This window comes from Hippichthys cyanospilos, chromosome 18 (assembly GCF_059441005.1).
Source record: "Hippichthys cyanospilos isolate Australia breed blue-spotted pipefish chromosome 18, RoL_Hcya_1.0, whole genome shotgun sequence".
NCBI classification, from domain to species: Eukaryota; Metazoa; Chordata; class Actinopteri; order Syngnathiformes; family Syngnathidae; genus Hippichthys; species Hippichthys cyanospilos.
In genome coordinates, this window is record NC_142386.1 from 11,715,468 (window position 1) to 11,729,324 (window position 13,857).

A 13,857-nucleotide genomic window follows, 5' to 3' on the forward strand; every position below is an offset into this window, starting at 1 on the left:
TCAGGATCAAGATCTTATTTATAGTTTATTATGCTCTAGAGAAGACAATTATTTTGAGCCTACAGTGCTCCACTAGCGCCATCTGGTGGGCCCCTAATGCAGAGATGCCATTGTGCATAAATCCTGGTCCAAGGCTGCATGTCTTAATGCCAAAAAAACGTTGAGGTTTTAAACATATACAGTGATCCCTTGTTTTTCACGGTTAATGGAGACTCTCTCTCTCTCTCTCTCTCTCTCTCTCTCTCTCTCTCTCTCTCTCTCTCTCGTTCTCTCACTCTCACTCTTTCTCTCTCCCTTTCTCTCTCTCTCTCTTGCTTAATTTGCTCTCTCTCAGCTCATAAAATTTCAAGTCGAGGTTTGTTTTTCACCCAGTGCGGAACAACCTAAAAGCAAAGTACAAATGCCTGTAAAAAGGTTGGAACTCAGTGGTATTAAAATATTCAATGAGGGCGTGTGAGGAAAGTGACAAGGGTTAGAGGTGAAGCTGGTGTTGAATTTGCTTGTCTTTATTCTTTTATTCAAATATGATGAATAATAACTGCTGATGTGTTGGCGTCTTGTTCAAAAGGGTGTCACATCATTCATCATATTAAAATACAAAAGTGCTGTGCACCACAGCGAATTCCATCCCAGGATTCCGCTGGAACTGTCCGGACCTGAGGAGATGGCGGCAGCAGTGGTGAGATTGAAGAGAAAACTGAGGAGGAGGATCTAGTGCTGGATCCTCCTGATGGACTGGATCTGTGGGGTCTGAGCGCGAGAGCCAAACTCCCGGAAGGACTTGTACTCGCCACCACGACAGTCTGACTCCACAATGTACTGCTGGCCTCGATAACCAGGAAACTGGTAACACACAAACCTAACAGAAGACAAACAGGGTTAACCTGCAAACCAATATATTAGCAGCACAATCTAACACTTTTTTTTTTTATCAGGGACAAACAGATTATTGTCAGAAGTTTTTGTTGTTGTTTTTTTTTTTTACATCAGGAGTGGCAACTCATTTATACAGCAAAACAGTTAACACGTAAGTATAGTAGTTGGTGAAAACCGTCCTGTCAAGACTGACTGGTGACACAAGTTGGTATGTGTTTGAAGGACTTACGCTCCGCTCTGGATGTGCATAGATCCAACCTGATTGTTCAACCAGCCCATGGCCTGCAGGGAAGGGTAATCGTCGGACAGATCAAACTGGCGACCCATCATGTTCTCCATCTCGTAGATGGTCATGCGAGCTTCTTTGTGATTCTGAAGAAGGAGGAGACCAAGTAGAAGACCAGCCAAATAGTGTGAGGTTGCCGCGTTTTTGTTGGGATCTTACAGCACAGCAGATGGGCCTGAAGGAGATCATTCTCTCAATGCGGTAAGAGTTGCTGCCACTGTAGGCCTCAAAGCAAGGGTAGTCACCTTTCTCCAGGACAAACTGTTGGCCGCAGAAGCTGGAGTGCTCGTAGCCCACCCACCTGGAAGCCACAAGCACCACACCACAAGTCTATTATTCTAGTTCATGTCAACGTCAAGTGTGTTTCATATGATTTTTGGCCAAGTTAATCTGAAAATTGCACAATGTGCCCTGGAATTCCTCACCAATGGAATCCAGTTTGTATATTTAAAGGTCAGGGGGCAAGAAGTAAAACATTTTTCTTGAGACTTTTGGAAGTCCTTGACAAAAAAAAAAAAGCTGTCATTAGAAAGATGGTGGGTATATGCCAGTTGAATCTTTAAATACAATTTTGAATCTGTCCTCTGTGGTTTGAATCATGGATTGTAGTGTCTTCAGCTATTTATGGAACTGTGACATCACAGAAACCTTGAGCAGGGATTTCACAGTAAGTTAGAAGCCTCTGTTGGTAAAGGTTTGAGACTTATGTCACCTTCCTGTATGCCAGAATCTTCTCAAATCAATGTAACGCTCCTTTCTGTATGTCATGTAGCACATCTAAAATTGTGTAATATCGCTGTGGTGCAGCCTGCTTCCTACCTAATATATTGCCCTTGTGAAGGACATTATGGCTGTGATGCCTACCGCTTCATTAGGTTTGAATATAGGAATGTGTCATTAAACCCAAAGTTTTTAATCAAACTATGGTTGACAGCTTCTTAAGTGTATTATTGTTTTCCAGCTCCGACCTTCCCTTGCGGAAGTTTACATGTTTTCCCCATGCCTGTGTGGATATTGAGACTCCGATATTACATCTGCATTTTTCTTCAACTTTTCTATGCACCTGGTCAATGAGAGACTTGATTCTAAGTCGAGGCTAGTCACGTTTGAGGAAGCCGTCAAGATTGCGATTGAGGGAGCATACGTACGCGCCACACTCCACCTTCAGGGAGCGAATGTTGTCCAGGCCACACTCCAATACATTCTGGCAGCTGGTTGTGAACTCTACACGTTTGCCCTGGAAGTGCTCCTGGTCGTACACCGTCATCTGCTCATGCATGCACGCACGCAAAGACAAATACACGTACACAATCCAGGAGTCAATGGTGTGATTGAGGGCAGGTGTCAGCTTTAGCATCAGCACAACTCACCTTCCAGGGGCCAGTCGGTGAGGACTTAGTCAGAGCCATCTTGTTCCAGTGGGCAAGACAGCAAATGTTCTCGTTCGTGCTAAGGAACTCAACTTTTTTATGAGTAAAGTGCTGATTTGAGTGTCGCAGCCTTCCACTGACAGGGGTGCCCAGGCACCGCCTATGGGGGCTTATATACACAGACCATACTCGGGGGTCGAGGGTGTGGGGGAAGGCCCAATGTCAGCACTTTGCTTTGGAAACACCACACTCACCCAATCTCACACACACACACACACACACACACACACACACTTTGCTGGCATCACTTATAACACAATGTTGTTTCTGTAGCACACACACGCAAATGTACACTCTCGCAATCACAAAGAGACACTGTTATCCCTTCAAACAAAACATTGATTTTAGAACACACGCCCACTCACACTCCTAACACTACCTGCAGAAACCCGATTAAAACCTCATGTACCCACTAAAGGGTCTTCATGTACCCCTATTTGAGAACAACTTTCCTAAATGGCAAATAGCCTGTGTGTGACACCAAGTGATTTGAAAATACAGGATGCTTTTCAAGAATCAGAACCAGTCCTCTTCTAAGCCTTATTTGCATACACAGTATGATGATTTGGACTAGTCGAGTGCCAATGCATTTTATGCATGTTTGTGTGTCTGTCTGTATGTGTGGGTGTGAAGGTGGCGCGGGGGATCACCTCCTTAACTCATTGTGCCACCAGTGAAGTAAGGGCGACAAACAATAGAATTCAGGTGTGATGCATATTATGTATGTTCTGTATGCGTATGTTTCTGCTGATGCACGGGTTTCTCAGGCATGACAAAGAGACACGCGAACTCAGCAGGCTTATGTGAGGCGCTCGTGTCACATTGTAGGAAAGCGCGCACACGCACGCACACGCATGCACACACCTACACGCTTGCTCACACACATTATGAACAACAATGACGCCAGCATACAATTCCAGTCAGAATTTTGTGACTGAGGAGGTTTTTGCTCTGCTCTTCCCCTTTATTTTCCTGCTTAGCTGACTTTATCCTGTGCTGTCTTCTATCTGAACTGTTATTTTAGCCTCCTACAGTAATTTTCTTCCAAATATCTAACCATGGAATTGAATTAGTCATCTGTACTCTCAACCTTACTGATCAAATTTTTTCAACGAGAAAAGCAGGCAGAGGCGACCTTTCTTGCCCCTCTGGGACATTTGCCATTGGATCCACCATGGATTCCTGGAACAAGTTGAAGATGCTATTGATCTTACATTAGTGGAATCCAGATAATAGGGATCTTCATTGGAGGTGATGGGTTCCTGATTTATAAACAAAACTCTTCAGATGGGCACGGTTGAATTGGAAAACCTGCTGCCGATTGGATTAAGTAGGAGGAGCAATCAACACTCAGACTCAAGCGATGAGTGAGTGAGCTCAGTTGCAAGTGTGTTTTGGGTTGAGAACCGGGAAGCAGGAAAGTAGAATGTGCTCAAACCAAGAATTTGGAGTTGACGATAACAGGTGGCTGCAATCAAACCTCAGGAGACACTGACACAAAGTCAGCGTGGAGTCAAGTTCAAGTTTATTCATAAAGCACATTTAAAAAACAACCTCAAATGGCTGACCAAAGTGCTGTACAGTTACTAAAATACAAAATAAATGATCAAGCATAATAAATAAATACTCTAAAAAAAAATTGTAAAATAAAGTGAGAATAAAAGAGAAGGAAAAAAAACAGAGTTAGGATTACTTGCCTGGAGTGAACACCAGTGAACATCCTCATGCTGCTACTGGAATAGCTGACAGTTATGTCATTACCCCCCAAGTCTTTTCCATGTATTTTTCAAGATTTGTGGTGAAGTCTATGTGACATGTGCAAGATTTTTCCCAGGCTTATACTAAGGCCTGCGTTGGGGAAATGGCTCCAGTCTTGTTTATTCTTTCCTCCCCAATCCCTCATGTTTTTGAGTTCTCACCTAAGACTTCTGTGTGCTTCTTAGTGAGTACCGAGAAGCCCTTCCATCATGACTTCCACTGTTGGTCAATAATGGTTCAAGCCTGTTCAGTGAAATCCCATTGGTCTGTACTTGTGCAGGTGTGATGACAATAAAGAAACCTTGAACCTTGAAACCTTGTGTTATTGCGTGTTTATGGCAAGTTAAAACACTTCTATATATTTGTTACCACAACAATGCTAGTCCTTTTTGGGTGTGTGCACATGTGATATTTTATAGCATTTGAGCAAGTTTGGACGACGATGACATCAAATGAAATAAAAGAAGCCATAAAAAATGTCTTGTCATATAATATTTAATCTCATTTTGGCAAACTTGGTCTTCTATTTCTGTACGCAATGGAATATTACATTCACAGTTCTTCTTTATAGATGTCAGAGAAATACAAAAGAAAATGTATTTATAAAAGTAAAAAAAAAAAATCAGTGAAATTATCTGAAGCAAAGTTTGTTTTTAATTGTTTGTTAACTTCATAACCTATTTTTTAAGGACTCTGTAATACATAACGAATATCATATGAAACCTATGGCCTACCCAAAATTTAGAATATAATCTCCTGAAGACGGCATTGAAACTAAAGGTATATAAAAATGTGGTAAAAGTCGATCAAGTTAATAAGTACACAGACAATCTTTGTCAGTTAAATAAAAGTGAAATAAAAGCTCTTTGGGCACCATGTGAGGTAGGTGCCTGTTGCCAGGCATGATTTGACAAACAGGCCTGGTCAGTCAAAATATGATGTGCAATCTTTATGCAACCCCATTGTCTTTGCGGCTGTTCTCCTGTGTAGATTTCAAGTTAGGGTTGTGAGATGTTGGCCCAGGCGGGGAAGGTGTCCATGTCAAACATGACATAACCCCACGTGTTGATGCCCAAATTGACGGTAAGGATCCCGATGACGTTCAGCATGAAGCCGGCTTTGACCTGCAGCAAACAAGGTGTCAACAGCCAGCGGAAGACTCATCCGGTTGCTTGCCAAGGGGCTTCTCACCATGTCCATGACTTTGAGGTTCCCGAAGGAGAAAGCGATGGCGTTGGGGGGCGTGGCCACCGGCAACATGAAGGCCAGCGAGGCTGCGATGGTGCAGGGAAGCATCACGTAAAGGGGATGGAGCTTGATGTTGACTGCCTGGGGGGCACACAAAAAACAACCGCTTCCAGCTTTAACGTCTCTTAGTTTAGACACCTAACAAATGTAAGGTTTCATTACAGTTTTTAGCATGGCATGCCATTTGTAGATTCGTAAACCAGATTTGGTCAGAGATACAGTATGTCAACTGGTGCTTCCAACTTTGCGAATGGTTTTCAAACTGCCAACTACCCCTTCAAGTACACCCGCAGTCAAGTCAGGCGAGGGGCTTGACTCACCATGGATGCCAGAACGGGCAGGAAGAGTGTTGTGGTGGCTGTGTTGCTGGAGCATTCTGTGAACATGGCCACCAGGAGGCACAGAATGAACGAGATGGCGAAGGCAGGGATGTTCTCTAGCGGTGACAAACTTTCGCCCAGCCAGGTTGACAAACCTGAAATCTGGAGCAAAAAAGTGGGATTAGATCAAATCCAGTCGCCTGACACCCCTCTGATGTTATTTAAATCATCACCTGACAGCTCATGACATCATCATTTAACTTTTTAAATTTCTTTTTAAATGTGTTTTACGCTACCAATATGTCTAACCAGGAAGTAAAATGCCTTGTTTATAGAGGTCACACCTTTTAAATGTGGCTGCTTCATCTCCTTCATGGTCGTTCAATGCCAGTCGGCCACAATCCATCCATCCATCCATCCATCCATCCATCCATCCATCCATCCATCCATCCATCCATCCATCCATCATGTGATAGAAACTATTTCAAGCATGCATTTTATTGACATTAAAATGCAATAAAAGCTTCAATACATCGCTCTCACTGACACCTGTTCCTTTTGTCAAATTAGTCCCCATAAGAAGCCAGTAATGGGCGGCTCAGTGGCGCAGTGAATAGCACGTCAGCCTCACAGCTCAAAGGTCTCGGTTCAAATCCACCTGGCTCTGGCCTTCCTGTCTGGAGTTGGCATGTTCTCCTCGAGCCTGCGTAGGTTCTCTCCAGGCAATCCGGCTTCCTCCCACTCCCCAAAAACATGCATGACAGGTGAATTACTAAACTGTCCTTAAGTGTGATTGGGTGCATGATTGATCGTTTGTCTCTGTGTGCCCTGCAATTGGCTGGCAACCAGTTCAGGGTGTCCCCCGCCTACTGCCCGAAGCCAGTAGGTGGCATGCTGTCAAACACATGTTTTCGTCGCTTTGGCAATTTCAACAGTAAAGTGTTTCAACTAATAAATGAGATGCTGAGCTTTACTTGGCTGATTCGGTGCAAAATCTCTTCTCCTCAACTTCAGAATCAAAATGAACCTAAAAGACATGGTTTGCACGATGTAGGGGAGGTGCTTCTGCCATCATGAGTTTTCTTCAAGTCATATTTATCTGCCTGGGCGGGGCTGATGTGAGAGTACAGATTAAGAAAGAGATGTTTAGAAATGCGTCAATGAAGGAAAATGCTACCCTAGGGCTGTTTAAGTGTGAGGCATCAACATTATAACATGGTTATAGCCCCAAAAAGTTGACTTTTGATTATAAGGCTTCTTTTAACTGGCCTGACCATCCAAGAAAGATACAGAGGCAAAATTTAACAAGGAAGACAAGATGAAAAGTTCAGTTGGAGCACATAGGCCAGATCTTTAACAAGAAATAAAAGTACAAGGGTAAGAGAGGAGAGAAAAAAAAAATCTTCAGCCGTGGCAGAAATCTGTCAGCTCCAATAAGGATGATCCCTGTTATTTGAATTGCAATAATGTAATCCAAATAGTGGATTCCACATCCATTCTGCGGAAGATCGACAGACACACTACCCTCCACTTGTTTCATGGTTCCGTGGCGTATCCGGTGGCAAATGTCCAAGAGGGGTAAGAAGGCTCTCCCTCTGCCCACTCTTCCAATTGGAAAAATAAAACAAAAAGTCAATTAATTCAAGAGCCCAGCTGACCATTTCCACTGTTAGATTTCCAGGAAGAATGCTGCAATAGGCTAAAATAATAACTAGGACAAAAGACAACACAGGACAAAATGCAGCAAAGGAATCAAATAAGGGTGGGAAGGAGCAGAAGCAAAATGTGTCCGCCTCGGCTCAGAGCCAGGCATAAAGGAGTGAAAACAAAGAAGAAGTGTTTACCTCACTTCCTGCGGCCAGTGCGTAGCCTCCCCCAAGGAGCAGCACAATGTTCCAGGGCATGTGCTCATGGACCGCCTGCCAGGTGAGCAGTGTGGTAGGACCCTTCAATTTTGCACCTGCAACCAGCCACAAGGTTTTTGGAGGATCAGCCGCCTTGTCACATGCGCCATCGAAGAGTGATGGTCACCTGCGTTGTTGCCACCGTAGCCTGCACAGCTTGGCAGCCGCGAAGGAATGATGAAGAAGAGCGTGGACATAAAGATGGCGATGGTTCCATCAGACACAAAGCTGGAACATAAACAGGGTACTCATTAGGTACACGTAGCATTTGTCAAAGATTCAGCTTTTCCTCTCAGCGTTGCCATCTCTCTGCATTGGGCCACTTCGATTTGACAACCATCCAGACAGAAAAACAACGTCATGCATGAGAACAATTTTGACCTGTGTTTGGTAAAAGAAACAGATTTATTGTGATTATAGCACTATTCACTGCAAAAGCCATAGGAAGGTCAGATTGACAGGGTAATACATAGAAGCTGAGATCTGATTGGACACCAACGTACTGCACATGTAGCTGGACTAGTGAAGGTAAGAAAAATGCCTGCAAATAAATAGCAGAAAAAGTCCACTAGAATAAGTCTCTAGTGTCTACTCACGGGCCTTTCTTGTTAAAGAGAATTGTGGCCCATCCATCAATGAAGCCGGGGTCTCGGGTAAACCACAGCACCACCAACAGGATGAAGATGCACAGCACCGCCGCCTCTGCAAACTTTATGGCACCCAACTTCTTGTACTCGTCCTTTATGATGGTGTATGCTCCTTGAGTCCTTGCCGAGCCACAGGCAAACGTCCGGCGAAAGCTGCGCCATTAAAAACATGCAAAAAACCAGTGGAGAACTTATTAGAATCGCAGAACACCTGAAGATCAGAGGAAGACCAACTAGGGATCAGATGAAGATAGGGCGTGAGAGCATATGTGCTGTGTGTTGTTTACTTGAATCCAAGGAACATAAACTGCAGCCACAGCCAAGAGAGCAGCAGCATGAGAACCATGTTTGGAAAGGCAAAGCCAAACCAGCTGGAAAAGTTGATGATGTCCTTGTTCTCCGGAAAGAGTCTGCGCACAAATCAGCATGTGAGCCACAAAAACAAGCAGAAGAAGATAGAGGTTTTACGTGTATGTTAGGTCCTACTTGTCAACCTGTCCCTTTAGGATGAGGTTGGGTGTGGTCCCAGTGAGTGTGGCGGTCCCTCCGATGCTGGCTGAGTAGCAGACGCAAAGACTTATGCCTTTGGAAAGACGCTCAAAGCTGTCCTCTTCCTGCGTCATGCCGGAGTCCTGCCACTCTTCTGTCTCTGCATCTGTGTCATCTGACCACCCAAATAAACTCTTTAGTTTTCTTTGTACCTCATAGAAAGATACTGTTTGGAGATTTGGAGCAGAAAGGTTATTTACTGGCATTGACTTGAAGGGAAATGTCATATTGTTTACTTTTTTTGGCTTGATGAGTTACAGCAATTAAGCAGGATGTTACCGTGCGATTTCAAATCAATTTGTCACTCAAACACGCGCGCTTAAAAATGTCTAACTAAACATCAACATTAGATCATTTGAACCTTGAGACGCTGGTCTTGTTTTATTTGCTCTCCCCGGCCACTTCGTCCAGCTCATCCGGGAGGATCTCCAAGCTTTCCCTGGCCTGCTAAGAGACATGGTCTCTCCAGCATGTCCTAGGTTGTCCCCGGGGTCTTGTCTCAGTGGGACAAGCCCAGAACAGCTCACCAGGGCATCCAGTACGTATACACTCTCTAAGGGAGAGCCCAGATCCAATGGAGAAAACTCATTTTAACCTCTTGTATCCGGGATCTCGTTCTTTCGGTCATGACCCACAGTTTGTGACCATAGGTAAGGGCAGAAGCGTGGAGCGACTGCTAAATTGAGAACTTTGCCTTGGGGCCTTCTTTACCATGACTGACCGATACAGGTTCTGAATCACAACAGATGCTCCACTGATCCCCCTGTCGATCCTCTGTTCGATCCTACCCTCACTCGTGAACCACACTCCAAGATACTTGAACTCCTCCACTTGGGGGGGGAACCCGATTCCCGACCCGGCGGCACACCATCCTTTTTCGACTGAGGATTATGGTCTCAGATTTGGAGGTTATGATCTTCATTCTAGCCACTTCACACTCGGCTGAGAACCACTCCAGTGAGAGTTGGAGATCACGGCCTGAAGAAACCAACAGCACCTCAACATCCTCACACAGAGTTGCAATGCTGAAACCCCCAAACTGGACCCCCAAAATGCCTCGGCTTTGCTTAGAAATTCTGTCCATAAATGTAATGAACAGAATCTGTGACAAAGAGCAGCCATCTGGAGTCCTACCCAATTGCTGGCAATGCAGACCAATCTCTGACATCCGAGGTACAGCGACCAGACAGCCCATATCAGAGGCACTGTCTCCGACGTCCCTACAATGTTGTAGGGGTGTGTCATCCAGGGCAGCCCTACAAAATCCAGAGCCTTTAGGAATTCCAAGCAGATCCCATCTACCCCAGTAGCCTTTCCACTGAGGAATTTCTTGACTACCTCCCTGATTTCGACTGCCGGCGCCCCACTCTGCTGGCCAGTCAGTACCTGTCAGTTGTCTCCAGAGACCCACAGGTGTAAAAGGCCCGATACAACAGGCACCAACCACCTTACGGCCACAATAACTATCATCCGCCTTGACAATGGAGTCATGGAACACAGACTCAATGTAAGAGGTTGACCAGAAGGACTGCACCACCAGGCCCATTTATTGTGTTATAAATAATAGGAAAGGCCTATATTTCTGGTCAACAAAGGTCAACCCAGACCACCATTCCTCATGAAAACAAAACCCACCAAGCACTCAGACTTCAGGACACGGCCGTCTACTTACTAGTGGTGTTCTCAGGAATAGAATTTAGACGTTTGTCCCCCATCACTTCCTGTTTTGGTGGAAAGGTTTCCATGTCCAAGGCGGGAGAGTCCCTGAGGTCGTTGGTATCAGTGCCAGTCTGGCCAGCATGCGCGGCCTTCACCTGCAGCAGGACTGCGTGCGCGATGGGCAGCATCATGGCTGTGGTAGCTGTGTTACTGATCCACATGGACAGGAAGGATGACACCATCATAAAACCCATCATCAGCCTGAGAATCACATATGGTCTGTGGTCAGATTTCATTTTTTTCTGACCCCAAGGAAAGCAGAGAGCCAGTTCATAGGAAAACCTTACAGCGCTGGACGCAGGCCCACCATCAACAGAACTCGAAGAGCGATGCGCTTGTGGAGGTTCCACTGCTCCACAGCGATGGCCACTAGAAGCCCACCGATGAACAGCATGATGGTGTCCTTCAAGTACTCGTTGCTCACCTGCAATGCAATACATTTTGGAAGATTTGACTCGGCTTCTTGTTAGCTGATATTCTAGATGTCAATAAACTGTGTCACCTTCCTTCTTCAGGGCATACATGTGATCAGGCACTTCTATCACGACATTAAAGTCAAGTCACGCTTGTCTTGGGGACAACTGACAAACGTGACCTGGCAACTACTTGCCTTATGGCTTTCAATTATATCGCCTGATGCTTCCCAGTTATCATAAAACCATGGCACCGGCTATCTCATAACATCATCAAATGAACCACCACATCATATCAGTACTATCAAAATGTCTTTCAATTACTCTACTAAGCTCTTAACTCTTTTTGGGAGAAGCAACTGCTTTCCGTTCCCCTTCATGTACGAACACAACCTGGCCATGCCCGATCCAAGGAGTACTTTATTTCTATCTCGTCTCTTTCAGCTTCATGCAGGTGAAGACATTCGTATGCTGATTACCTGCGATGCCTCCATGATGCCCATCATGGGGAACAGCACCAATGGCAACAAGGCTGTCACCGCCAGGGGTAAACACTCGCTGCACCAGTAGACTGCCATCAACAGGATGGCGTAGCCGCACCGTGCTTCCTGTGTTGACAAACATGCGCACACACGCGCTCACACACACATACACACAAAACTGAAGCTTCAAGGCCATTATACAGGAGGTCTTTCTACACTTGGTGACTTTTGACCCGAAATAAACACAATCACGTTATAAATGGACACATATTTTGAAGGAAAATTTTAAACTAACACACCATGTTGATGAACCCACTCTTTCCTGTTTTCTTGGCATTTGTGTTTGTATGCTATCAATATACAGTACAAGTGAACAGTATTCAACTAAATCAAACATTGCAGAAAGGTTCTTACGTTTTAGCAGTTGACTATGAGATTAAAAGTCATATATAATATTTTAAAGACCGATTCAACAAAATGATAAGTGATTTTAAGTGATTTTCAAGGCTAACGCCTACCAAATTTCTGGATTAAAAATAAACTTGTTATTTCATGCACTGGGTGATTCCTGCCCAATATGGCACAATGTGTTTATCTGTATCTGTATTTGTTTGTATCCAGTACACGCAGCATCCACTTCAACCTGTTTAGCCTGGAATGGGGCCCCTCCCTCCTGTGGTCTCTCTTGAATGTTTCTGATTTTCCCCAGTTGGGGTTTTTGTGTTTTTCCTTCTCTTCTGGGAGCATTGATCAGGGGATGCTATTGTGTACTTATAATGAAAAGAATTCTGTACGACTTCTTTTTTGCAAAAGAAGTCTTGGCATGACTTCTTTTCACCTGTGAAGCCCTTTGAGACTTTGGTGATTCAAGGCTATACAAATAAACTTGATTTGATTTCATCTGTCCATTTCTTGTGTGTTGGTTGTTAGCTACCTGAAAGCTATAATACGATGAGAAAGAAGTTTTTGTCTGTGTGATGTGAAATCCAATCAACAGCATGAAATTACAGGATGACTTTTGTTCCCTCATTCAATAATTCATGCCTGCTTAAAATGCTGACCTCCACTAAGGCCAACCAAATCTCAAATCATCATCATCATGTCATACATGCAGCATATGCATTTTAGCTTCAGCCTGGTCGCTTGCAAATAATGTTCATGTGAAAGCAGCTGACAAAATGTGCATGGCTCACCGAAGTTTGACTGATGAGGGGAAGTGGAAGCAGCGCCACGGGAACCCCCAAAGTGATCAGGAAATTGCGGTGGTTCCAAAGCCACCTGATGGTGTGCCCCATTATGTTCCTCAACAAGGTCAAGAAGACCAAGAACACAACCAAGAAGAAGTTAAGGAGGAAGCAGGCTGAGTGTTTTTATACCTTACAACCCTTATCAAACATTAACTGCTGACCGCACAATTTATTGGATCCACGCCTCAATATTGTCATGGGATATGCCAGACACAAAAGAACGCCACAGCAGAGTGGAGGGCATCAACAACGCATGCGAGAAAACAAATGTAGCGGACATGACAATGGAGCACAGGTTTGCTATACCGATGGTCCCCACCGTTTTATCACCTTTTTACCGTGGCCTTGGGGTGGGGGAAAACATTCCTTCAAAAAATATACAGCTTCAACGCATCCATATAAAGTGCCCATAGAATTTAAACTCACCATTAATGTCAATTTAATGGGAGATTGATCTTGTTTTTCTGCAACAAGTCAGCTTCATATTTAATGCATATACAGTATCTATATTTTGGCATTCTCCATTGTTTTAATGCCCCAAAGTCACAGCATTACCTTGTAAGAGAGTTTTCCAAAGAAAAAGCAGAAAAAAAGAACTCCTTGCCATAAATACAAGCATCATCACAATCATAACACTTTTACTCAGATTTTCCAGAAAATGTATTGACTGTTTATTTCAAATTTATTTTGAACTTAGATTAAAATAGAAGTAATACAAAATGACATACAAGCCTGAATAAGTTGGGTGCAATACAAGTAAGATCCATCAGGATCAACAAAGTGACACTGTGTGCAGGTACCCTACCACCCTCACCAGACCTTCAGACAGACCACAGTCACACAAATACATGCATAAAATATGGTGACAACAATCATCATGAACACCATCATCACCACCTAAATAATCATCATTAGTATCGCTACGCCATAATCGCCATAACCTGCTATGGCGTAATCATTCATTATCCCCACCTGCTC

General features: G+C 44.2%; 2 protein-coding genes across 2 annotated transcripts; both read right to left on the minus strand.

Annotated features, from left to right (window-relative positions):
- Positions 1 to 485: 485 nt before the first annotated feature.
- On the minus strand, positions 486 to 2,672 carry LOC148408988 (beta-crystallin A1-like). Its single transcript, XM_088440839.1, has 5 exons — positions 2,533 to 2,672; positions 2,311 to 2,429; positions 1,322 to 1,463; positions 1,106 to 1,248; positions 486 to 859 (listed from the first exon to the last, which is right to left on the minus strand). Exons 1-5 carry the CDS (start codon positions 2,569 to 2,571, stop codon positions 712 to 714), a joined length of 591 nt encoding a protein of 196 aa, XP_088296965.1. The 5' UTR covers positions 2,572 to 2,672; the 3' UTR covers positions 486 to 711.
- Positions 2,673 to 5,058: 2,386 nt separating this feature from the next.
- LOC148408989 (solute carrier family 13 member 2-like) lies at positions 5,059 to 12,952 on the minus strand. The gene is made up of 12 exons (XM_088440911.1): positions 12,826 to 12,952; positions 11,630 to 11,758; positions 11,025 to 11,161; positions 10,691 to 10,938; positions 8,956 to 9,133; positions 8,757 to 8,879; positions 8,419 to 8,622; positions 7,950 to 8,050; positions 7,763 to 7,878; positions 5,919 to 6,080; positions 5,542 to 5,679; positions 5,059 to 5,474 (listed from the first exon to the last, which is right to left on the minus strand). The coding sequence occupies exons 1-12, from the start codon at positions 12,925 to 12,927 to the stop codon at positions 5,349 to 5,351; spliced, it is 1,764 nt and encodes a 587-aa protein (XP_088297037.1). The 5' UTR covers positions 12,928 to 12,952; the 3' UTR covers positions 5,059 to 5,348.
- Between the last annotated feature and the right edge of the window lie 905 nt (positions 12,953 to 13,857).

Coding starts and splice junctions, on each gene's coding strand:
- LOC148408989 (XM_088440911.1), bottom strand. CDS start 12,927: ATGGGGCACACCATCAGGTGGCTTTGGAACCACCGCAATTTCCTGATC. Junction 8,623..8,756: donor TTTATGTTCCTTGGATTCAA/GTAAACAACACA, acceptor TTAATGGCGCAG/CTTTCGCCGGACGTTTGCCT. Junction 7,879..7,949: donor CTACGGTGGCAACAACGCAG/GTGACCATCACT, acceptor GGCTGGTTGCAG/GTGCAAAATTGAAGGGTCCT.
- LOC148408988 (XM_088440839.1), bottom strand. CDS start 2,571: ATGGCTCTGACTAAGTCCTCACCGACTGGCCCCTGGAAG. Junction 1,464..2,310: donor CTGAAGGTGGAGTGTGGCGC/GTACGTATGCTC, acceptor TGTGGCTTCCAG/GTGGGTGGGCTACGAGCACT. Junction 860..1,105: donor ATGCACATCCAGAGCGGAGC/GTAAGTCCTTCA, acceptor GTCTTCTGTTAG/GTTTGTGTGTTACCAGTTTC.